At 42.2% G+C, this 26858-nt stretch overlaps 1 protein-coding gene across 2 annotated transcripts in view; it reads left to right on the top strand.

Moving 5' to 3' along the window:
- Positions 1-26858, top strand: part of CWF19L2 (CWF19 like cell cycle control factor 2) — a 194581-nt gene that overhangs the window by 136239 nt on the left and 31484 nt on the right. For both annotated transcript variants that reach the window (XM_024217183.3, XM_024217191.3), the window contains exons 13-14: positions 13185-13397; positions 18791-18907. In XM_024217183.3, the coding sequence (XP_024072951.2) occupies positions 13185-13397; positions 18791-18907 (330 nt within the window). The remainder of the gene's footprint in view (positions 1-13184; positions 13398-18790; positions 18908-26858) is intronic.

Here is a 26858-nt window from a genome sequence, read left to right as displayed (position 1 = left end):
CTTGTGTTCTAAAAGATGCACAAATTTCAGTTTTCCTGGACATGTCAGGAAGTAAACTTACCTTGTACATGGCACATAACTGGAACTCTTTACCTCACAAACAGTTTTACAATCTGGATAATGGAATGGAGAGTATGTTACAAAATTTGCGGATTACACCAACATCAGAGGGCTTGCAAGCACTTTGGAGGTCAGGATGGCAATTCAAAACGCTCTTGACAAATTGGAGAATTGGTTTGAAATCAATAAGATGAAATTCATGAAGACAAGTGCAAAGTACTACACTTAGGAAGGAAAAATCAAATACACAACTATAAAATGGGGAATAACTAGCTAGGCAGTAATACTGCAGAAAAGAATCTGGGGGTATAATGGATCACAAACTGAATGAGTCAACAATGTGATGCGGTTGCAAAAAAGGATAATATAATTCTGGGGTGTACTCAGAGGAGAGTCATATGTAAACTAGGGGAGGTAACTGTCCTGCTCTACTGAACACTGGTGAGGCATCAGCAGGAGTATTGCATCCCGTTTTGGTTGCCACCCCTTTAAGAAAGATGTGGAGAGGATCCAGAGGAGAGTAACAAAATGATAAAAGGCTTAGAAAACCTGACCTATGAGAAACAGTTAAAAAAAAACTAGACATGTTTAGTCTTTAACAAACAAGATCAAGGGATGGGGAGAGACCTAATAAGTCTTCAAGTATGTTAAAGGCTGTTAAAGAGGACGGTGATAAATTGGTCTCCATGTCCATTGAAGGTAGGACAAGAAGTAATGGTCTTAATCTGCAGCAAGGGAGATTTAAGTTAGAGATCACTGGTCTACAATTTTTGAGAAGTCGTCTGCTTCAGAGATAAAATGTGCTATTTATTATGTATTTTGATGTGCTGAATTCAAATATGACAATTAAAACAACTGATTGGCTACTGTTTCTAAGATATTTAAGTTTTTACATTTTATGTCTATGTATATTGTGTAGATAGTAGAGTTTTAATCATAAATTGTAAACCTAGGTCTTTTCATGTGTTTATGGTTGCTTTACATGATAATATTTCACCTATCCTGTTTATGTAACACTTTAAAAATCAGCAAAAGGGTTATATAAATAAAATTTATTATGAAACAAAAGGCAAAAAACTATTATGTACATAGTTTAGTCCTAGGCCTGGTCCACACTAACCCCCCACTTCGGACTAAGGTACGCAAATTCAGCTACGTTAATAACGTAGCTGAATTCGAAGTACCTTAGTCCGAACTTACCATGGGTCCAAATGCGGCAGGCAGGCTCCCCCGTCGATGCCGCGTACTCCTCTCGCCGAGCTGGAGTACCGGCGTCGACGGCGAGCACTTCTGGGATCGATCCGGGATTGATTTATCGCGTCTAGACAAGACGCGATAAATTGATCCCAGAAGATCGATTGCCTGCCGCCGAACCAGGAAGTAAGTGTAGACGTACCCCTATTCAGTGTCTACTCGGCGCTTCTTGGCTTGTCTCTTGTATTCATTAAATGGAGCATCTCTTGTCACTGTCCAGCAATAGTCTGCAAGCACTGATGGGCTCCATTTGCCCTGATAGCGTTTCTCCATTGTTGCAATGTCCTGGTGAAATCGCTCGCCGTGCTCGTCGCTCACTGCTCCGCAGTTCGGTGGAAAAAAAATCTAGATGAGAGTGCAAAAAATGTATCTTTAGTGACATGTTGCAACCAAGGCTTTTGTATGCCTTGAGCAGGTTTTCCACTAACAACCTGTAGTTGTCTGCCTTGTTGTTTCCGAGAAAATTTATGGAAGGCTTTCCATGCCGTCTTTTCCTTGCCACGCAGTGCATGGTCAAATGCATCATCTCGAAGAAGTTCAAGAATCTGAGGACCAACAAAGACACCTTCCTTTATCTTAGCTTCACTTAACCTTGGAAATTTTCCACGGAGGTACTTGAAAGCTGCTTGTGTTTTGTCAATGGCCTTGACAAAGTTCTTCATCAGACCCAGCTTGATGTGTAAGGGTGGTAACAAAATCTTCCTTGATTCAACAAGTGGTGGATGCTGAACACTTTTCCTCCCAGGCTCTAATGACTGTCGGAGTGGCCAATCTTTCTTGATGTAGTGGGAATCTCTTGCATGACTATCCCATTCGCAGAGAAAACAGCAGTACTTTGTGTATCCAGTCTGCAGACCAAGCAAGAGAGCAACAACCTTCAAATCGCCACAAAGCTGCCACTGATGTTGGTCATAGTTTATGCACCTCAAAAGTTGTTTCATGTCGTCATAGGTTTCCTTCATATGGACTGCATGACCAACTGGAATTGATGGCAAAACATTGCCATTATGCAGTAAAACAGCTTTAAGACTCGTCTTCGATGAATCAATGAACAGTCTCCACTCATCTGGATGGTGAACGATGTTGAGGGCTGCCATCACACCATCGATGTTGTTGCAGGCTACAAGATCACCTTCCATGAAGAAGAATGGGACAAGATCCTTTTGACGGTCACGGAACATGGAAACCCTAACATCACCTGCCAGGAGATTCCACTGCTGTAGTCTGGAGCCCAACAGCTCTGCCTTACTCTTCGGTAGTTCCAAATCCCTGACAAGGTCATTCAGTTCACCTTGTGTTATGAGGTGTGCTTCAGAGGAGGAGGATGGGAGAAAATGTGGGTCCTGTGACATTGATGGTTCAGGACCAGAGGTTTCATCCTCTTCCTCGTCTGACTCAAGTGAGAATGATTCTGGTGCATCAGGAACCGTCAGTCCTTCTCCGTGGGGTACTGGGCGTATAGCTGATGGAATGTTTGGATAATGCACAGTCCACTTTTTCTTCTTTGACACACCTTTCCCACCTGGAGGCACCATGCAGAAGGAACAATTGCTGGTGTGATCTGTTGGCTCTCTCCAAATCATTGGCACTGCAAAAGGCATAGATTTCCTTTTCCTGTTCAACCACTGGCGAAGATTTGTTGCACAAGTGTTGCAGCATATGTGTGGGCCACCTCTTGTCCTGATCTCCAATTTTGCAGCCAAAATAAAGGTGATAGGCTTTCTTAACCATAGTGGTTATACTGTGCTTTTGTGATGCAAAAGTCACTTCACCACAAACATAGCAGAAGTTATCTGCACTGTTCACACAAGTACGAGGCATCTCTGCTCACTTTGGCTAAACAGAAATGTGTCCCTTTGCAAAATCAAACACTGACAAATAAGAGAGCACGACACTGTATGATTTCTAGAGCTGATATAGGGCAATTTGTTCAGCAGAGTGATGTAAGCTTCGTTATGATTGCATCATCCATGACTTCTAGGAATAACATGATGCAATTCATATCATGTATGACGCAATACCAGCTTCAGATTGCATCATTCATTGTTTTGCCTAAAAAGCAAGTACTGTCCAAACCCAGTCATAGATTTATTCATAGATCCAGTCAAAGATGTATTTTAGTCATTTCTGGTTTAAATTGAGATCCCTTCCCTTTATAACTCACTTATCCTCCGCCATTCCCAAGTCAAGGGTCGTATATAGTGACCCAATAGCATATCTTGAAAACTAGAGCCAATCAACAATTTTAAGCATCATTTTTGTTCTCAGTGACCCAGAATTAGTAAAGTTTGACTACATATATTTCAGAATCATTTTGGCTGTAGAGCAGTGTATTAGGAAAAACTTTCTAGCTATATAAAGTTAGTTAAGCTCTGGAATAGGCTTCCAAGGAAGGTTATTGAAACCTTGTCATTCATCGGAGGTTTTTAAGAACAAGTTAGACAAAAGCTTGTCAGGGATGGTCTAGATATACTTGGTCCTACCTCAAGATGGAGGGACTGGACATGATGACTTCTCGAGGTCCCTTCTAGCCCTATATTTCTGTGATTCTATGATTATGCCAAAGTTGTTCATTCCAGAGTGCAACACAGACTACAACTCTGTACAAACTATATACAAGGATTACTCCATCTATCCCTGAAATTCTGTCACTTTTAGGGTGAAATGCTGCAACTGTTTAATAGCAGACAGCAAAATTGTACAATGGTTAAGAATGCCGGGGGGGGGGGGGGGGGGAATATCCTATCCACTGAGAGTATGGGGAAATGTAGGCAGGCAGAATGTAATTACTCAAGTTAGAATTTGGCTAATCATATCAACAGATGGATTTGGAGAATAGTTAGAAAAGAGGGAGTGGGACATGGAATAAAAGATATAAGAGAGGGTCTAGGTGTCCAGAAATAGTAGAGTTTCAGGTTGATGGAGCAATATAGTTATAGTACTAATAATAAACAATTCTGCACATATATACAAGGATGTTAACTGGTTTATGGGAAATTACATTAAATTTGCTCATGTTGAATACATTTTTAATGAATTTAGTGCATATGAAAAACCATGTATTTTCAGCCAGGAAAGTGAACAGTTGTATCTATCGCACAAGTACAGGTGTATAATTTCTCATGCTTCCCCAACCCCTATGTCTCCCATATTCTAGAAGATCGCCTCTAACTTAGAGTGGGTGGTTTAGTCTTTATGCTTGATCTTTCTGCTTGCAGCTGTGGATGTGTTTTTTGTCTGCGGTCGCTAGGCTATGGGAACTGGACTGAGACCATAAACCAACTTAACAGATATCAGATGACAAGTTTTTTTAGTCTGGTCTAGATTTGAACGACTGACAATATTAAATGGCTCCAGATTTATTTGAGCTGTATCTATAGATACCTGGCACCGGTTTCCCGAGTCATCTAGCCCTCAACTCAAATTTGATAATTTGGTTTTGTTCCTGCTTTGGCCATTAAATGCCCGTTTGCAGAAATTCAGGTAGTGTATTTAACAATCTATAGTTGAACCCAAGTATTTTAATCTTATCCCCAAAGTAAGTTGTTGTTGCATCTTTCCATTTAAACAGAGAATAGTTTAAGATTTCTTTTAATATGGAGAATGCCTTGTGTTTAGGTGAGTGTTCATGGACTGAATCGAGAAGCCAGTCTACCTTGAGTTTATGGAAAAATGCCCATTAGCTGGATGACTCTGGTCTTCCAGTGCTTGTTAAAGGTATTCTGCTGTCCATACAGAAACAGACATTTTCAGTTGTCTTGCTGATTGGCGCAGTGTTCACTATTCGCTAACACTAAAAACTGTGTTTGGGGTTTTTTTTCTATTTGGCCAAGTTTTTCACGAACTCTTGGGTTCTTTTTAGTACTTTAAAATGGCTGTCATTAAATTATAGTCAGATGAAGTTTGACAATTGTGTAATACAATACAAATTAGGAAACCTAAGCAAACTTAAAGAAGTCTCATGTGGACGCAACAAAAAAGTATGGAGAAAGGATAAGTTCAGTGTACAATGCTTGAAGGAAATGTGTATATGAAGAAAAAAGTAGGATATATTTTTTTCACTATAGAGCTTTTTAACCTACGAAATTGAAAGGGGGGGATTATTTTCCAAACTTTTCTGCTATAAGAGAGATGGGTAGTATTTCACCTGAATAGAATACTTACTTCTCATCTATTAAGTTGGTCTCTCATCTGTTAACTTGCTGTTCCATTCTATGCATAATAGACCAGATTCTCAGCCCTGCTAAGTCCCCTTTGCACTGCTGTACCAGCATCAAGGGAGCCTTACAGCTGCCCTAAGCGAGTAGATGAGTATTTTCCAGGTGTGAGGAAATCATGTGTAGTGCACAGCTGGGTATGCTGGTGCTTCACCAGCCCTGCCAGCAATCCATATTGTGCTGAGAAACCAGAATGTTCATCATTCCCCACCAACATAATGGCACCTGGAGGGTCATAACAAACCCATGTAACTTGTAGCAGTTCTAGGTGTCAACTTTTTTAACTTAGCCTTTTGCACGGTCCTTTCTTAAATTCTATTGGAGGTGATACTCCTTTTATCCTGTTCTCCTTTTGTTGTAACTTGGCTTAATCACACACAGAGAACCTATCTTCCAAGTGCCAACCACTTTTTCCCCCCTCACCTTTTATGTTCTTTTGTGCTGGCCCCTTGATCACTTTTTACTACTCCCTATTTTCTGTCAATTTTAAGGAGTAATTAAAGAGAACAGTGGAGCTCCCACATTGAGCATGCTTGGGACTCTTATTTGCGTGCTGTTGGATTGATTGCCAGATAGTTTAGAAACTAGTGGCTTATTTGCTCATTTTTTTTAGGCAGGCAGGTTCGATTTCTAATTTGTAACAAACTAGAATTCAACATTTTGTAGGAAAAAATGGGCCTTTTAATTGTCTGAAAAATGCATGGAAGCCTAAGGTGTATGTGACAATAGGCAACAAAATAAACATTTATTCCCTTAGATCAGGGGTCTCAAACACGCGGCCCGCAGGCCTATTGCGTGTGGCCCGCCAAGCTCCCCGTGCCTTCCCCCCGCCTACCCGCAGGATTGCCCCCTGTGGTGTTGCGAGCCCCACGCCGCTCTCTGAAGCAGCTGGCAGCACGCCTCTTCGGGCTGGGGGAGGAGGGGGAAGGAGGCAGAGGGCTCCTGCATTGCCTCCTTCTAGGCACCGCCCCCCGCAGCTCCCATTGGCCAGGAATAGGGAATCGCGGACAATGGGAGCTTCATGAGAGGTACCTAGAGGAGCGGCAAGAGCAGCGCACGCACAGAACCCTGAGCCCCCCCTCACCCCCCCCAGGGGCTGCAGGGACACGGTTCCAGCTGCTTCCTGGAATGGAGCAGCCAGGGGCCAGGGCAGGCAGGCAGGGAGCCTACCCTGGCCCCAGTGCGCGCTGCTGCCACCCCGGAGCCGCTCTAGGTAAGCGGCGCCGGGCTGGAGCTCGCACCCTGAACCCCTCCTGCACCCCAACTCCCTGTCCTGAGCCCCCTGCCACATCCCACACCCCTCCCACACCCCAACCCCCTGCCCTGAGCCCCCTGCCACATCCCACACCCCAACTCCCTGCCCTGAGCCCCCTGCCACATCCCACACCCCTCCTGCACCCCAACCCCCTGCCCTGAGCCCCCTGCCACATCCCACACCCCTCCTACACTCCCTGCCCTGGGCCACCTGCCGTACCCCTCACCCTTTTGCACCCCACCCACCAACTCCCTGCCCTGAGCCCCCTGCCGCACCCTGCACACCACCTGCACCTCAACTTCCTGCCCTGAGCCCCCGCCACACCCTGCACCCTTTCTGTACCCCCTGGAGGCAGCGTTGGGGTGGGGACTTCGGGGAAGGGGTTGGAATGGGGCGGGGAAGGGGTGGGAAGAGGTGGGGCCTAATGGAAGGGGTAGAGTGGGGGCGGGGCCAGAGGCAGCGAGGGGGTGTCAGTGATGTGGCCCTCGGTTTAATGCACTAGTCCTCATGTGGCCCTCATGGTCATTTGAGTTTGAGACCCCTGCCTCAGACTGAGTTCTGTTATCCCCCATACCCTTTAATGACGTGAACACAGAAACTTGGTTTTGACACCAAAAACATTTTTCTTAAATAATTGTTTTCAGGCCCCAGGAATCTTCTCTTGTTTAATAAATGTAGGTCTAGAATAACATAGTAAAATGGAGAAAGAGCATTTTTAAATAGTTAATTTTGCTGTGCAGGAAAGTATGTGGAAAAAGTCATATGTGTTTCTGGAAAATAAAGTGGTATTAGGGAGACCAAACATCCTAAAAATCTGTCTCCAATCATTTGGAAATACAAGTGCTTATCTCCTGAACATATTGCTCAGAAGCTGTAGGACTATATGGAGTAGAAATATAAGAATTATTCAAGGAGCCTGAAGGGGAATAAGTAGTATTAATGGTCCCATTTTGCAGGGAAAAGCTACTTATCTGCTCTGGAAAATAAGGTCTAAGTGTTTTTCATCAGATTACCTGAAGAGAGACCCAGAAAGCTCAGGAGATACTTTGCAAATTTTGCTGTATTCAAAAGACTGCATTTCAATTACTGTAGCTGCCAGTTGGGTCAAGAATTACAATTACTGTAATTAACAAGTTGCCAAATCTGAACATGTCAGGCAGGGAGATCATCCCCAAGAACATTTAGTCTTCAAAGGAAAGAGAAAATGAATTAAGCAGTCATGCACTGTAGAGTCAACTCATGTAAATAGATCAGTGGTTCATGCTGACAGGACTCCATTGCAGAAGAGCCAGTACAAGGGGGACTATCACTCAGAAGTTTCAGTTTGCTGAATCTTTATTATTTAGCCTTAGTTGCTAGTCACACAGATATTTAAGAATCCATGTTCAGAATGTTTGATATGATTGGCTTAATGTTTTTCGTTCTGAGAAGAAATGTCCTTTAGCCTAAAGAGCTTTTCTCTTTTAAATAAAAGACCCTCTGTTTTTAAAAAGAGGCTTCTCAAATGTGGCCTGAACAAGGAAGTTGATCTGTCTGAACTAGCATCATTTGTACAACACATTTAAGGTGGTTTGCCAAGAAATTTTACAAAATGTAACTTTACATCTAGGTGCCACAGTGCTCCAAGCAAAAGGGACATTTAGTAAATTAACAACCAAATGAGCCTGTATTGTTTTGTTTTGTTTTTTCCCCATAAGATGCTTAGATTGGGAAGCTGTTTATATTTTATTTCCTATAAGATATAGCATAACTTCAAGCAAACTGCAAAATTCTGTGGAGAAATATAGACTAGCCAGCCGTATGGGCAGTATGTGGGCTTCAGTAGAGCTCTCTGGTGGATGTGACAGCACTGATGGGGAGCTGACCTTATATAAAAGGGCAGAACTTCAGGACCTGCAAAAGAAGGGGAAGTGGCAGATATGTTTTCAGTCTTACCTGGTTATTTGGTTATATCTCTAAACTTGTTTATTTTTCTAAATTCTTGCAAGGTCACTTTTCAATATGACAACAAAGAGAGGGATGTAATTCATACAGACCTGGAAGCTGATTTATTATGCCCATTGAACAAAATACCTCCCATTAACATCTATCCTGCCGTACTAGTAGTCTAATATATATCACTATTTATTACAGATGGGCATTTGCTGTATTAACTCTCTTTAGCTGTTCTTGAATTCTATGGCATTTATATGCAAAACTGATGATGCACAAGTCTGCTACGCTTCGGAAAATACAGCAGTCTCAGAACCAAAATGTGCTGTAGAGTTCACTTTCTATATTCTTTGTCTTGCCATTTCGATGCAGAAAATCATTACAATTATTCAAGGTGAAAGTTGCAGTGAATTGTATCTAGAAGCAACCTAAGTTTAGCGTAAAAGTATTGCCGATTGACATACTGTAGCAGTACAGCATCACCTATTAAATACAGAGTCAGAGACGGTGACACTCTTCAGGGTGCCCAGGACTGTAAGCCATTGTGTTACCCCTTTGCTTTAGTAAAGCTGGAACTTAAACTGTGTCAGCTCCCTAACGCTCCAGCCTCCTTGCCTTGGCAGCAAATTCCTCAAGACTATGCCAGTCTAACACGTGCCTTGTGGGTAACATTCAGTGAACCCAAGATTGCCAGAGTGGTGTGTCTGAAGAATCCAATCCCTATCATTGCACACTCACAGAAATTACCAAGTCTGCCTCTAAAGAGACATACCAGCCTGTTAGTTTAGCTGAAGATGCACACTATATCTCAATATACAGCACTTAGTTGAATTTATAATAAAACAAGAATGTTTATTAATAAAGAACATAGATTTAAGTGATATTAAGCAACACAAGAAAGTTATGATCACAAACAAAACAAAAATAACAATTTCTAGTCACTAAAGTTTAACTTCAGTAAGATACAATCTTTGCATAAGCAACGTTGTGACTTACATCAAGCTACCAGCCCCTTAGGAAGGAGGATCCACTGTTCTCAGAATCGGTGGGTTCTGATTCCTTTGTCTCCTAAGTGATGCATAACAAAGGAGTCCCCTTTCTTCCCTTTTATATCCCAGAAAGCTTTGAAATGTATTCTTTGAAAACTAAAACCAGACAAAGTTTGGTTTTCCCTGTTACTTGTTCTTGAGGGTGCAGGCACCAAGCCCATTCTTTATCCTCTGCTCAGTTTGCTTTCTTGATCAGCTTGATCACTTTGTTTACCATATATGTAAATGTACTTTCACTGTCCTTGCTTGTAATCAAGCCATGCTGTTTTGTTACCTGTCTGCTAACTTGATTCATGCAGGTAAATCCACATTCCTTTGTCTAGGGCAGACTTAGGGTTGCCAACTTTTTAATTGCAGAAAACTGAATACCCTTGCCCCACCCTCTTCCCCGCCCCTTTCCCAAGGCCCCGCCCAATCTCTGAGGTCCCGCCCCCGCTCACTCCCCCCCTACCCTCGCTCATTTTCACCGGGTGCAGGAGGGGGTGAAGGCTCCAGCTGGTGGTGCGGGCTCTGGGGTGGGGATGAAAGGTTTGGGGTGCAGGAGGGAGCACAGGGCTGGGGCAGGGGGTTGGGGTGCTGAGGGGTTCAGAGTGTGGAGGGGTCTCCGGGCTGGGGCAGGGGGTTGGGGTGCAGGAGGGGATTCAGGGTGCGGGCTCCGGGTGGCACTGACCTCATGAGGCTCCCAGGAAGCAATGACATGTCCCGCCAGCTCCTAGGCAGAGGGGCGGCCAGGGGGAACTGCTCACTGCCTCTGCCCACAGGCGCCGCCGCCACAGTTCCTGGCCAGTGGGAGCTGCGGAGCCGGTACTTGGCCGGAGCCGGAGCCCGTGGGCGGGGGCAGTGCACAGAGCCCCCCGGCTGCCCCTCTGCCTAGGAGCTGGAGGGACATATCACCACTTCCTGGGAGCCAGGCATGGAGCCTGCCTGCCCACCCCACTGGCACTGCGGTCAACCGGATTTTTAGCAGCCCAGTCAGCTGTGCTGACCGGAGCCGCCAAGGTCCCTTTTCAACTGGGCGTTCCGGTCGAAAACTGGATGCCTGGCAACCCTAGGCAGGCTTGTTTATTAGCTGCCTTCACAACATGTTTTAAGTACATATTTCCAGTATACATACATAACTTTTTATGTGCAACCCATACATACATCATGTAATGATATTCATGATCAGTTTAGATACGATACCTTACATCACTGACTAGATATTCTGACCAAACTGCATTGAATGTGCCCTTTGCTGGTTGGCATAAAGAGGTTCTTAGGGTCACAGAGACCTAACAAGAAAGCTCCTCTTTCTATTAAATTTCTATAACCAGATCAATAAGTCACCTGTTTTTATTGATGGTGGCCAAAAATACTTATTTTTTGTTTTATTGTGATTTTTTTAACCTGGCCCCACTCTTCTATTTTTCATCTTTTCTTTTAGAAATTAATTGACTTAGTTTACCATGGCAGATTCTGAAATAACTGGTAAATATTCAGTATTGTAAAGTCCCTTCTTTTGAACACTTTTTTTTTTGGAAAAACATGTATTATTGAAAATAAAATCCTTGGAATCTAAGAGAGCAGCACTTTTAATATTAATAATAGTACATCACATTTTTAAAAATGCATAATGAAAAGTTTTGTGGGAAAGTATTTTTAATGCATTCATAACAAATCTTTGCTAATTATACATTTTAAATCAGGATCGCTGTTTGGTACAGAGGACAGTACATGGGAGGTCAGAAAGGAATGTATACCACCACTCTGCAGGCATGACAGAATCAATAACAAAAGACTAACACAGCATTATAGCATTTTTTAAAAATATAGAAGTAATACCTTAATAGAGAAGTTCTTGATTTTAAGAATTTAAAAGAAATCCCAAAAAAAGTTTAACAATTGGAAAAAAAAAAAAAAAAAGAAAGAGAGAGAGAAAAAAGAAGGGGAGATTATTTCCAGAAAAAATATAATTCTAAAGATGATGCAAATGATATTTTTTTATAATATTGTAAGTATATTGTAAAGATAAATAGAATTAATTGTATAGATGGTGCAGTGCACACTCTGATCAGTACTAAATGTGGTGCACACAAATTATAGGGATTTTTGCTGTCATTTATTTGAAAAATTTAGAGGCGCAGCTGTGTGGTTTCTATGGAAACCACGCTGAAACCTAGATACCACAAACTTTCAGACATCACTCTGCAGGGAATCCAACACTTTGACAGCTTTCGTTTTATGTACTGGGGAGTCAACTACAATTTTACAGTTTATGGCCTAATGACTTAAAAGCTTTCAGTTTTTTCCACCTAGAATCAGATAATGTGTATATAAAATGTCTGTGTATAGAGAGAGTATATTTTTATTTAGGTTAAATTAGGCTAGCGAATCCATGTTTGCAATAGTTGCTTGCAAGGAAGAATAAAAATTGAGACGGAAGATAACATTTTTACATAAGTGAGCTAAATACTGTTTAATTGGTACGGAGAATTAGCATAGGTGCGTATATGCAAAATATGAATGCTAGCAATAGAGTCATGTATTTCAGGACAGATGATTTTATGAGCACTGTTGGTAGTAGAAGGAAGAAGGAAAAGAGAGTACTAATAAAATCTGTTTGAATGTATTCTCTTGTTCAGCATAAAGAAAGTGCATGTAAATAACAAAAACATGTTTTCTATTTGTAGTTATTACTCCAGTGGTAAGAATTATTTTTAAAAGGTGCCAAAACATTTTTTTTTTTTTTTTTACAGAAACAGTATCCATATCACATTTATGTCGCATGATGTAAAATTAGATAGAACATACAGGTGGTTAATGCCAAGTAAAACTCAGTGATATTTGTTCTGTGAAAATTAGATATTTTAAAAAAAATTACCATGAAAAAAAATTATAGAGAAAACTATATTTACAGGTTTGGACACTTGTCCCATTTTAGGTACGTTTGGGAATCACAACGGATACTAAATAAAAGCTTCCAAAGGTCAAAATTATCAAAAAGTACTGGGTGAAGTTTGTATATCAATTTAAATTTAAGCTATGTAAATTCAAGATATCAGACTAGATATTTTCAGCTCCAGAAGGAAGTTTATCTTGAAATGGAATGTGATATTATATTCTGCTTGTTTATATCATTCAACTGTATGTTTGCTACTTTATCTTTCATGGGTATCACATGATTGCTGTCAGTTGACCCAAGCATCTCATAATTATGTGTCTGAAAGAAGCCATGCGAAAGGAGAAACTGCTGCTGCTGGTTTCAGAGTGGTAGCCGTGTTAGTCTGTATCAGCAAAAAGAACGAGGAGTCCTTGTGGCACCTTAGAGACTAGATACCATACCTCTCTGGTTAAGTAAAGAATACTAGAATGTCCTACATAATTCTAGTTCTTTTCTATTCATTTGTACACATATATATTTTCTTTGTCTCTTTTTAGTTTGCAGAAAAAACTGATAGAGAGTACTACACACTGGATGACATGTTTGTTTCCAAAGCAGCTAAGGGAGAGCGGAGTGGAGAAGAAGACGAAAGACACAGAAGAAAAGCAATCTATGAACATCATCAGCTTGTTGCACGTATGGAGAAGTGCCCATATTGTTTTGATAGCCCTGAACTTCCAAAACATCTTATTATTGCAATTGGCATCAAGGTAAGAAAGTAGCAATTTGACATGAGCATGGAAAAAAATGAAGGAAGGCAGTTTAGTGCTAGAATTTCCTGAGATTAAAAATAAAATTGCTTCTTTGGCATGATTTATTGATTCACATGTTATTTTCCTGGCCCTTCCAATTAAACAGAAAGGAAAATTCCTCAAGGGTGAGATTAAAAAAAATATGAATCTGTCTTGCATGATGAAGTTAATTCTCAGAACTTGATCCTCTTCAGATTTGCAGCTGACCTTGGTATCTATGGAAAATCCTCAAGGGCACTGAAACAATGATAAAAGAGCTGAACACATAGATTACATAAGGTAGATGAATATGCAAAAGACCAAATGGGGGTCAGCGTGAATAGATTAGGGTGACCAGATAGCAAGTGTGAAAACTTGGGATGGGGGAAGGAGAGAGAATAGGTTGCATATACAAGACAAAGCCCCTAATATTGGGACAATCCCAGTAACATCAGGACTTTTGGTCACCCTAGAATATATAAGAAGAAAAAAGTTCACTTTGGGTAGGAAGGAATTAGAAGCAGTTAAGGAGTAAAGTATAATTCAGAAAGTAGTATAATTGCATCCTATATCCTCCCTCCCACCACCGCGCGCACACAACTACCTGTGGTGTGTGAGTATAGATCCAAAGACAGCTATAACTGCTGTTCAGAAGGTTACAGTTGGATTACTTTACAGCTACACAGCGTAGATTGAAACAGGTTAGCATGAAATTGCAGTTTGATTAAATGCATCTATGTTTAGCATTACCAGTATCAGGGCCGGCTCCAGGGTTTTTGCCGCCCCAAGCAGCAGGGGGGAAAAAAAAAAAAAAAAGCCGCAATTGCGATCTGCTTCACTGCGCCGCTTTCTTCTTCGGCGGCAATTCAGCGGCAGGTCCTTCCCTCTGAGAGGGACCGAAGGACCCGCCACCGAATTGCCACCGAAGAGCCCGACGTGCTGCCCCTTCCCGTTGGCCGCCCCAAGCACCTGCTTGCTGAGCTGGTGCCTGGAGCCGGCCCTGACCACTATATGGTATAACATATTGGCTGGCATCTTTTTTGATGAGAACTGATGCTGTATTTAGGAAAAGAAGTGCCTTGGACTGTACAATGAAAGATGTTGCAATAGCATGTTTTGTAAGGTGTAATCATCACATAAAATCACTTGTATCACATATTGATTATAGAGAAATGCTAGTCTCTCCATAGATGAGGCTGAAGAGCTTTTATGGTAAACTTTATTATGATCTTTACTCAGGGCTGAAAGTAACTTAAGGGACTTACTGGTATGCAGGGTGGACGGAGTCCTGAGCAAGGTGGAGAGGGGGGTGGCTAAACCGGAAGAGGCAGGGCCTCAGGCGGAAGGGGCGGGGCTGGGTTCAGACTACCCCAGCCAGCCCTTCAGCACGGCCTGGAGGCGATTTAAAGGGCCCGGGGATCCTGGCTGCTACCGCCAGTGCTACCCTGGGACTGCTGCCCTTTAAATCGCCGCCGGAGCCCCGGGGCTCCTAGACTCTACTGCTACTGCAGGGCTGTGCCAGCGATTTAATGGGCCGGAGCCCTGGGCCCTTTAAATTGCCGCCAGAGCCCCGGGGAAGCTGCCCCCCCGCCGGTACGGTCAGCTGTGTACCGGCTCTTACCGGTACGCCAGACCAGACCATACCGGCTTACTTTCACCTCTGTCTTTACTCCCATTTTAACATCATCAGAATGAAACCAATCACACTGAAATTTCACAGGTGCAACTTGTGCTGAAATAGAGCAGATAAAGTTTGAGCTAAATTAAATACATATTTTAGATGTATCCATTCAAAGCCCTTGGTAAATGTACATGTGGTGGATTGGACATCCCCTGCCCCAGGATGCCACCTGATTTACTGGGGTTTCACTGAGCCCGCCTGCTTCACTAGCCTGGGCTCCCTCTCCCTGTTTTGCTGAATCAGGCTCTCCGGTCTCTGGAAGCGCACACAAAGAGGCAGGGACGCACCAGCTGTAGAATCACACAGAGTCTGCAAACAGCTCTCTGTGGGAAGATTCAGCTAGGAAATTGCCGAGCACTCAAGTGCACACCTCCTGTGGGGAGTGAATCCAAGTCTGCACAGCGCAAGCTCATGAAAATTTGCCCTCTCCCTCAATGTGGAGAGAGATATGCACAGCTTCTTGCCTCCCCCCCCTCCACCCCAGATATGAATTACACAAACTGGATTATGTTATAAACAAGAAATAAGTTTATTAGCTATAAAAGGTAATTTTTAAGTGATTATAAGGGATAGCAAACAAAACAAAGCAGATTACCAAGAAAATAAAACAAAACATGCATATTAAGCTTAAGATCTTAGAGACTGGTTTCAAGAAGTAATTTTTCACTCTAAATGTTGCTTTTGGGGCAGGTTGCAGAAATTCTTGAAGGTTAGCTACCCTGCTTGCAGCTTAAATCTTCAGGTATCTTATTTACAGACTAGATTCCTTTTCCAGCCTGGGTTCAGTACTCCTCCCTGTTTCACTTTGTCCTTGTTCCTTAGGTGTTTCCAGCAGTCATCCTGGGTGGGGATTCAGTGAAGAATGAACCTAGATCAACTTACTCCCCAGCCTTAAATAAGATTTACATAAGGCAGGAATCTTTTGTTTCCCAGTCTTGACCTCTCCCTCCTTTTAGTGGAAAATTATTAGCCGTCCAAGATGATGTTTAGTACCAGGTGACATGACCACATGACCTAGTAGTGTCACAGATACGTCCCAGGACACTTCTCAGGAAGGAGAGAGATTAGTATCTTCGAAGTCTTATTGTTTCTTCCTAGTGGCCCATCAAGGCTGATGGCCTGTTGTCATGTCGGTGTTTGCCAAGTACACACCCAGTTGTAATTGTTACATAGTCAATATTCCTAACTTTAGATTCAGAAATGATACATGCATACAAATTGGATTAATCACATTCAGTAAATTATAACCTTTCCAATGATACCTTACAAGACCCATCTTGCATAAAATGTCTGTTATGCCATATCCATATCATAAACATATTTCCATAAAGAATATGGGGTGTAACATCACATTACACAATGTATTAATAGAAATAAAAAAATCCATACCTTAATGACTGAACTGTTGTCTAAATTACAATCCCCTCATCAAAATAAAAAGTTCTCCCCCTGTACCTTCAAACCTAGGGGGGGGAAACCTAAGAGGGTAGCTAAGCTTTGCTGATCTGCAGCTTAGACAATCTATGCAAATAGATTGGATTTAAGAAGGCAGCAACCACAAGCCATGAATTTTAGTCTGTACCTGAATTTCCTTCATCAAAAATTCAAATCAGTATCTTCATATTTCAAGCCACAAGGGAAATGGAACAAATGCAAAGAGTAGAAGGCAATTAGGGAATGTGGACAGTTGTTTGGGCAAACGTAACCGTGAATTCCCTTGCTTGTGTGTGTAGTTTCTAAAGTGTAACTTCACATTTATTATCCAAGCTTTCCATTTTTAGTATTTTCTGAGAATTATATAAATAAATGCTCTTTCCCCCCTCTTAAGTAACTGATAAATGTTTTCAACCTTAAGGCCAGAGTAACACAGCTTTTTTTAAAAAACCATAAAAACCTTGCAATAAGTATCTAGATGTTTGGAAATCTCTGTTTCTGAGAGATTTTACATGGGGTTTCAAATTCAGAAATACTTCATGCAATAGAGTTAGGAGATACCCACATATTTTCAGAGTAGGACTATTTGATATGCTGAAATCAATATGCTGAAATCAAATTCTGCCTTCCCATTCATGTATGTGAGGGCAGGATAGGCTAGCCCAGTGTTTAAGTCTATGACGTAATAAAATTGCATTTACAATTGTAATGAAATCAAGAATAAAATTGAATCTGATCATTCAATCATTGCTTATAAAGTAAATAGAGACTATTTATTTATTTATTTGGGTTTAAACACATACCCCCTCCCAAATTTGTATACAACCTCCATCCACTCATTATAAATTTTTTAATTTAGGTGAAACCCATTTTCCAACCCATATAGCTGACAGAGCTATTTCAAACACGCTATGAAATCTGCATTCACATGTTCAGTGGATTAGTAGTGAGAGCTTCCTGATCCTGACTAACAGATGGAATCTGACTCCATCTTCCCTTGCAAATTCTGTGTGTCATGTTAAGGATGTCCTGCCTTCCAGACCTGGCATTAGGCCTGATTTCTCCTTGGGCAAAACATGTTAGACTGTTCATTCCTACCTCCTTCTGCCCAAATTCCATCAATTATCCGTGGGGCTGTCCTATCCAGGCTCCCTTTATTTCATAGAATTGTGGGATTAAATTCCCAAGCCCCATACTCTCCTTTGAAACCTGGCACAAATAATAATCAAATGCTAATGATATTACATTATTTCAGGAGCTATACTTCAGCTCAAGTTGTATTCTGAGTGTCTGCTTGTTTCTGTTGATATTTATAAATCTTACAAAATTACAAAATATTTTTGACCCATTAAATCTGAAACACTTTTAATATAGACTTTGCTTTTTACCATTCCCCCCCAAATTCCTCATGCTTTATTTTTAATTATTTTTACTTGATTTAAAATTAATAGTAATAAATGAAAAAAGTAAAAATAATCTCTTCTGTTTTTATGAGAGTTTGCAACCACAGTAGACTAAACAGCATGACTTTTATTATATTTGGGATAATACTTAGGCCTGGTCTACACTGGGGCGGAGAGGGGCTCGACCTAAGATACGCAACTTCAGCTACGAGAATAGCGTAGCTGAAGTCGACATATCTTAGGTCGACTTACCTCGTGTCCTTACGGCGCGGGGTCAACTGCTGCCACTCCCCCGTCGACTCCGCCTCTCGCCGCGGTGGAGTACAGGAGTCGACGGCAGAGTGATCGGGGATCGATTTATCGCGTCTACACTAGCCACGATAAATCGATCCCCGATAGATCGATCACTACCCTCTGATCCGGTGGGTAGTGTAGACATACCCTTAGTAGAAATGCTGATACCACATTGTCTTGATACTACTAGTATTGTTTTAGCAAAGTAAATATGATATGCAAAGGGCCCAGTCTAAGTTACTTAGCACCCTCCTCTCCTATTGATGATTTTGGGGTTGTGGTGGCTCAGGGCTTTTCAGGATCTTGCCCAAAAGAAGTTAAGAAGCTCAGTCACAATGTTCATCAGCTTAACTGACTTGCCAGAAGCCTACTGTTTGTTTAATTTAAATCGGCTTAAATATGATTTTCTTGCTTTAAACATTGTTGGAAGAGGACAACTGCCTTTATTAGATTAAATTTTAGTAAAGTCCCGTGTTCATCTTTAGCTGGATTAAAATGTTTTTTGACATTGGAAAGAAATGAGTATTTTTGTGATTGGGAGTGAAAATGTTTTTGTCTAGGTATACTTATCCTTGCCGAACTATCAGTCCCTTACTGAAGGCCACTGCGTGATAGCCCCTTTGCAGCACTACACTGCTGCAACACTTCTGGATGAAGACATCTGGGAAGAAATCCAGGTCAGCAAAGCACTGCTACTTATTACAGCTGTGAAGATAGCTCATTTTCTAGCCACTTTGTAATAATTTGATTAATATATTAATACACGTATTGTAAGTGACTTGCTTCCGATCCATAGCCCTTGGGGGCTTTTGAGGTTGCCTGGGTTTTCTCTGCTTTCCATTCTAAGGTTTGAGCTGGTTCTGGCTGTGGACAGAACTATCTCACTTCAGGGACACCCCTCCCCCGCCCCCATGGAATTCCATCCTAGCTAAATACACCAGAGTTTGCTAGTTGTCCTCCAGAGATAGAGTAAGGGATAACATTTTCAAAAGCATCAAAGTGATTTAAGCAGTTAGGTCTCACTGACTTTCATTGAGACTTAAGTGCTTCTGAAAATTTTACTCATGGTCTTTCTGTTTGAGTTAATTAATCTATTTGATCTTTTTGTCCTCCCTCTTTCACATGATCTCTTGAGTTATTTTTACTTTGCCCTTCTTTCGGCTTCTACTTTATTGTTCATTGGGCTCAGTTTTACATTAGCTGCCCTTTTAAACCTTTGAATAACAGTCACATACTGGTACAATGATGAGCTGTACACAAATTTAAAAAAAAATGTGCACCATCAGATTTCATGTTAGCAGTTTTTGTGACCAAAATATCTTATCTCAATATTACTTGAATAGGTGCCTAGTTATGATATATATTGTAATATATGGTTGTGCCAGTTTTTCAGATTCTTATATTCACTGCTGGCTTTTATGGATAAATTGGGCATTAATTGTGTCAAGAGCTGGAAAGCCAAGTGGTTCACCAGTTTGCCAATCCTGGTTAACAGGATTTCACATTCAGTGTGTTTCTCATTATCTTATTCCTTTGATCTAGCTTGTTGTAGGCCTAGTTTCTGATATCTCTTCAAAACATTATACATATTTACAGTCCTGATGAATCTTGTCTAGGAAGTTTTTCAGTCAAAGGCACCTGCCCAGCAAATATGGGAAAGATCAAGACTTCAGAAGAGAGTGACTGAACTAGTCATTTCTTCACTCTGACTTCAATGGTCAAAAGTGCCAAAAAAGGAAAATATAATATTTTTCAATGTTCCCTCTAATTTTTTACATCCGTGTGCGAAATGAATTTTGTTATGTGCATCAATATGGAGGTGATGTGTGGCGGGGGTGGAGCTGAGGGGTTCAGAGTGTGGGAGGGGGCTTAGGGCTGGGGCAGAGGGTTAGGGTGCAGGGGGTGACGGCTCTGACTGGGGGTGTGGACTCTGGGGTGGGGCCAGGGATGAGGGGTTTGGGGTGCGGGAGGGGGCTCAGGTCTGGGGCAGAGGGTTGGGGTGCAGGGGTGTGGGAGGAGGCTCCAGCAGGGGGGGTGGCGGGCTCCGGGGTGGGTCTGGGGATGAGGGGTTTGGGGTACAGGCTGCCCCGGGTCTGTGGCAGGGAGAGAGGACTCACCCCAACCCTCGCTCGCTGCCACCGCCTGGGGCCGGGAGAGAGGTGCCTCTCCCCACCGCGGCAGCCCCAGGGCCGGGGGAGAGCGCCTCACCGTGGCAGCTCCGGGACCAGGGCCGGGGGAGAGGCACGTCTCCCTGGCCGTGGAAGCTCCGGGGCTGGGACTGGGGGAGAGGCAACTCTTCCTGCCAGGGCAGCTCCAGGGCAGGGGACAGGCTCCTCTCCCCACCGCAGCCCTGCATGCCCCCTACCTCTCTCCTCTCCAGTTCAGGCTCTTGTGGCTGCGCAGATGCATGGCCCTTGATAGCCTGATGCCCAGCCGCGCTCTTGCTTTTTCTATGTTAAAGATCTTTGAAGCCAAGGGTCAAAGCAGACATGACCAAATGTAGAAAGAGATTTTATGAAATGTAATGACGTAGCGCAAAGGCCGTCCACTAAGAAATCCATAGCAAACTGCCTTGGAACCTTAACATGCAACTTGCCTTGTAGGAGATTTGCTTCAATTCAGGGCAACTTCCATTCAATGGCATGGGTATCCTGTAAAACTGACATCCCATACCTGAATGACAGGTGGAATTTTAAGGCCCAAAAACTAAAGGACAAAAGACTCTGAGGAAAAAAGTGACTCGAAGCTGTAGGAGTGTGACAGGTGTATTTTTCATCTGTTTTTCAACATAGTAGCAAATCATCTAATGAAAGCCCACTGGAAGTAGGCACAGCAGAGGCGGTTGCCATTTATTGTATATTGTTTGTATTATCATAGCACCCAAATGTCCTAATCAGGATGGGATTCTATTATACGGTAACTCCTCACTTCATGTCCTAGTTATGTTCTTGAAAAAATACTACTTTAAGCAAAACGATGTTAAGTGAATCCAATTTCCCCATAAGAATTAATGTAAATAGGGTTCCTGGGAAAAAAATTTAGACAGACAAAAGACATTATAGACATATACAGTATATGTTTTAAATAATTTCAAACAAACAATTTAATACTGTATTCACCAATGATGATTGTGAAGCTTGGTTGAGGCAGGGGCGTCACCGGGTCGGGGCGCAGGGGCTTGCCTCACTCCGCCTGCCCACCGTTCCAGGGGGAGCGGGGTCAGGGCACGGGGGCTTGCCTCACTCCGCCCGCCCAGCGTTCCAGCCAGGGAGCAGGCAAGCCCCCGCGTCCCCACCCCACTCCTCGACAGGAGTGCCTAGCGGGGTGAGCCAAACAACGTTATAAGGGAACATTGCAGGACTTTAAAGGAGTATGTTCTCTAATAGACCAGCGACCTAATAATGAAACAACGTTAACTGGGACAACATTAATTGAGGAGTTACTGTACTACGTGCTGTACAAATCACACAGGCTTCTTGCTCCAAAGACCTTAAAATGTCATTTGAAAAAAAAGTGCTGCAAGTAGCAAATAAGAGACAGAAAAGACAACGTGGGACCAAGACTAACAGTTTAAAAAAAAAAAATCAGTTACATTCCTAGATTCCAAAGCCAGAAGGGACCATTGTGATCACCTAGTCTGACCTTCTGCATAACACAGGCCATAGAACTTCAGAATAATTCCTAGAGCATATCTCTTTTAAAAAAAATCATCCAATCTTGATTTAAAAATTGTCAGTGATGGAGAATGCACCACCACCTGTGGTAAATTCCAGTGGTTGACTACTCTCCCTGTTAAAAATATGTGCCTTATTTACTTCCAGTCTGAATTTGTCTAGCTTCAACTTTCAGTTATTCTCTCATGTTCTATGTTTCTATTTACGTAAGGTTCTGGAGGCAGTCACTGTGTCCACTTCTGGGTCTTCCCTCCTGCTGAACACACTGGTCTTGTTTAACAAATAATAATGGCATTCAAAACTGCCAGTGCCCTATCCCTGCATGCTGTAACTCAGATGAATTACTAGATTATGAATTACTAGATGTGAATGAATTGACTGTGCAAACAACCCTGTAAGAGACATAGGGCTGGTCTACACTGCCGCGCTAGTTCGGCGGCTGGGGATCGAAGTTCCGAGTTCGATTTATCGCGTCTGGTCTGGACGCGATAAATCGAACCAGGAAGTGATCCCCGTCGACTGCGGTACTCCAGCTCAACGAGAGGAGTACCGCGGAGTCGACGGGGAGCCTGCCTGCCGCGTGTGGACCGCGTCTGAACCGCGGTAAGTTCGAAGTAAGGTATGTCGAATTCAGCTACGTTATTCACGTAGCTGAATTTGCGTACCTTACTTCGACTTGGGGGGTTAGTGTAGACCAAGCCATAGAAAGGTATTCTGGGGATATATGATTGTGCAGAAAATTAGTCCTTGACATATAGAATTCCCTGATTTGTGTATGCAGTCACAGTAATTGCACATTCAGATTAGGAATGCAGTTACATGTGATACAATTAGAGGGAGGTAAATGTCAGATCTGCAATACCTTAGTGAGTATGAACAAAAAGCAATAGTTGGTTTTTAAAAAAAAAATCACATATTGGCAAAGAAAAAATAGCTTAAGAATGGAATTGGACAGATTTGACATAATTCAGCCATAGTGTCATCTATTAAATTGGACTCTTGCTAAACAGGGAAGGAAAGGAAAGAAATCTTGCTGCATATAGTGTAAATTCCTTGAAAGATTAAATCTCAAATAGGAAGTAAAATCAACGTGGCAAAGGGGGGGAAAAAGAAAAATAGAGCAAAAGTTTAAATACTGTAAAACACAGTAACTCAGCTAACAGTAACTATTACTCTGTGTGTGTGTGTGTGTGTGTGTGTGTGTGTGTATATATATATATATATACATAGTGTGTGTGTGCTGCAGTGTAATAGCTAAATAAAAGCTTGTGTATTTTCAGGAAATAGTGACAAGTCAGGAACCAAAGATAGAAAAATAAGAGGGATTTTCTTTCTTTAGTCCAGCGGTTCTCAACCAGAGGGTCCACCAAAATAAACCAGAGAGCAGGGCTTCCGTTAGACTCGCAGGGGCCCAGGGCAGAAAGTTGAATCCCAAGCCCTGCTGCCTAGGGCTGAAGCCAAAGCCTGAGCAACTTAGCTTCACAGGGCACCCTGTGGCATGGGGCCCTAGGCAATTGCCCTGCTTGCTACCCCCTAACTTCAGCCCTGGCTTTTAATCTATTTCATATGCAAAAAAAACAACAACAGTTTTTGTGGCACAGGTGGGCTATGGAATTTTTATAGCATGTTGGGGGGGCCTCAGAAAGAAAAACGTTGAGAACCCCTGCTTTAGTCTACAAATCAACATCTAGGAATGCATTGGAGCAGTGTGAAAATAACACTTGTAATGGGTATAAAAAGGTTAGAGGCTCTTAGGGCTGGTCTACATTGTGTGTGTGGGGGGGGATTGATCTAAGATACGCAACTTCAGCTACGCTATTCGCGTAGCTGAAGTCGAAGTATCTTAGTTCGACTTACCTGGCCATCCTCACTGCGGCAAGTCGACCGCCGCAGCTCCCTCGTCGACTCCGCTTACTCCTCCTGCCAAGGTGGAGTACGGGCGTCAATTCGGGGATCGATTTATCGCGTCTAGACGAGACCCAATAAATCGATCCCGATAGATCAATTACTACCCACCAATTCGGCGGGTAATGTAGACGTGGCCTTAAACTTGGCAGTTCATCAGATCTAGATAACTTACATATTTAAAAAAATGCCTAAATGACTAGGGGATGGGAAATGGAGAAGCTTTGTTAAACATTTTCACATGTTCAGAAGAAAGTTTGTGAGAGCAAAAAATGGCTTAAAAAAACTTTTTTGGAAGAAAAAAATAGACATTTAGTTTATCAGCTATGGAAGGAGTGTGATTCCCTTCATGCCAATAGTTATGGAATAATCCTGCTATTGGAAATAGGGTGCATGCTGAGAAATTGAATAGTTTAGGAATGATCTCTGGAACAGCTGGTGAATATATCTTGATTACACTGCTCAACAGCCAAAATGCTTCTGAAATAAATGTAGTCAAACTTTGCTAATTCTGGGTCACTGAGAACAAAAATGATGCTTAAAATTGTTGATTGGCTCTAGTTTTCAAGATATGCTATTGGGTCACTATATACGACACTTGACTTGGGAATGGCGGAGGATAAGTGTGTTATAAAGGGAAAGGATCTCAATTTAAACCAGAAATGACTAAAATACATCTTTGAGTGGATCTATGAATAAATCTATGACTGGGTTGGGACAGTACTTGCTTTTTAGGCAAAACAATGAATGATGCAATCTGAAGCTGGTATTGCATCATACATGATATGAATTGCATCATGTTATTCCTAGAACTCATGGATGATGCAATCATAACGAAGCTTACATCACTCTGCTGAACAAATTGCCCTATATCAGCTCTAGAAATCATATAGTGTCGTGCTCTCTTATTTGTCAGTGTTTGATTTTGCAAAGGGACACATTTCTGTTTAGCCAAAGTGAGCAGAGATGCCTCGTACTTGTGTGAACAGTGCAGATAACTTCTGCTATGTTTGTGGTGAAGTGACTTTTGCATCACAAAAGCGCAGTATAGCCACTATGGTTAAGAAAGCCTATCACCTTTATTTTGGCTGCAAAATTGGAGATCAGGACAAGAGGTGGGCCCCACACATATGCTGCAACACTTGTGCAACAAATCTTCACCAGTGGTTGAACAGGAAAAGGAAATCTATGCCTTTTGCAGTGCCAATGATTTGGAGAGAGCCAACAGATCATACCAGCAATTGTTACTTCTGCATGGTGCCTCCAGTTGGGAAAGGTGTGTCAAAGAAGAAAAAGTGGACTGTGCATTATCCAAACATTCCATCAGCTATACGCCCAGTACCCCACGGAGAAGGACTGCCGGTTCCTGATGCACCAGAATCATTCTCACTTGAGTCAAACGAGGAAGAGGATGAAACTTCTGGTCCTGAACCATCAGTGTCACAGGACCCATATTTTCTCCCATCCTCCGCCTCTGAACCACACCTCATAACACAAGGTGAACTGAATGACCTTGTCAGGGATTTGGAACTACCCAAGAGTAAGGCAGAGCTGTTGGGCTCCAGACTACAGCAGTGGAATCTCCTGGCAGGTGATGTTAGGGTTTCCATGTTCCGTGACCGTCAAAAGGATCTTGTCCCATTCTTCTTCATGGAAGGTGATCTTGTAGCCTGCAACAACGTCGATGGTGTGATGGCAGCCCTCAACATCGTTCACCATCCAGATGAGTGGAGACTGTTCACTGATTCATCGAAGATGAGTCTTAAAGCTGTTTTACTGCATAATGGCAATGTTTTGCCATCAATTCCAGTTGGTCATGCAGTCCATATGAAGGAAACCTATGACAACATGAAACAACTTTTGAGGTGCATAAACTATGACCAACATCAGGGCAGCTTTGTGGCGATTTGAAGGTTGTTGCTCTCTTGCTTGGTCTGCAGACTGGATACACAAAGTACTGCTGTTTTCTCTGCGAATGGGATAGTCGTGCAAGAGATTCCCACTACATCAAGAAAGATTGGCCACTCCGACAGTCATTGGAGCCTGGGAGGAAAAGTGTTCAGCATCCACCACTTGTTGAATCAAGGAAGATTTTGTTACCACCCTTACACATCAAGCTGGGTCTGATGAAGAACTTTGTCAAGGCCATTGACACAACACAAGCAGCTTTCAAGTACCTCCGTGGAAAATTTCCAAGGTTAAGTGAAGCTAAGATAAAGGAAGGTGTTTTTGTTGGTCCTCAGATTCGTGAACTTCTTCGAGATGATGCATTTGACCATGCACTGCGTGGCAAGGAAAAGACGGCATGGAAAGCCTTCCAGTTAGTGGCAATAAATTTTCTCGGAAACAACAAGGCAGACAACTACAGGTTGTTGGTGGAAAACCTCCTCAAGGCATACAAAAGCCTTGGTTGCAACATGTCACTAAAGATACATTTTTTGCACTCTCATCTAGATTTTTTTCCACCGAAGTGCGGAGCAGTGAGCGACGAGCACGGCAAGCGATTTCACCAGGACATTGCAACAATGGAGAAACACTATCAGAGCAAATGGAGCCCATCAATGCTTGCAGACTATTGCTGGACAGTGACAAGAGATGCTCCATTTAATGAATACAAGAGACAAGCCAAGAAGCGCCGAGTAGACACTGAATAGGACTAAACTATGTACAGAATAGTTTTTTGCCTTTTGTTTCATAATACATTTTATTTATATAACCCTTTTGCTGATTTTTAAAGTGTTACATAAACAGGACAGGTGAAATATTATCATGTAAAGCAACCATAAACACATGAAAAGACCTAGGTTTACAATTTATGATTAAAACTCTACTATCTACACAATATACATAGACATAAAATGTAAAAACTTAAATATCTTAGAAACAGTAGCCAATCAGTTGTTTTAATTGTCATATTTGATTTCAGCACATCAAAATACATAATAAATAGCACATTTTATCTCTGAAGCAGACGACTTCTCAAAAATTGTAGACCAGTGTTAAAGATAGATGAGAGGAGGATGTTTATGAGAATGATGAGAGAGAATAA

This window comes from Terrapene carolina, unplaced genomic scaffold (genome assembly GCF_002925995.2).
Source record: "Terrapene carolina triunguis isolate 2854851 unplaced genomic scaffold, T_m_triunguis-2.0 Scaffold138, whole genome shotgun sequence".
In the NCBI taxonomy this organism is placed as follows: domain Eukaryota; kingdom Metazoa; phylum Chordata; order Testudines; family Emydidae; genus Terrapene; species Terrapene triunguis.
Note: the sequence above shows the minus strand (reverse complement) of the source record. Positions and strands in the feature narration are given on the sequence as shown.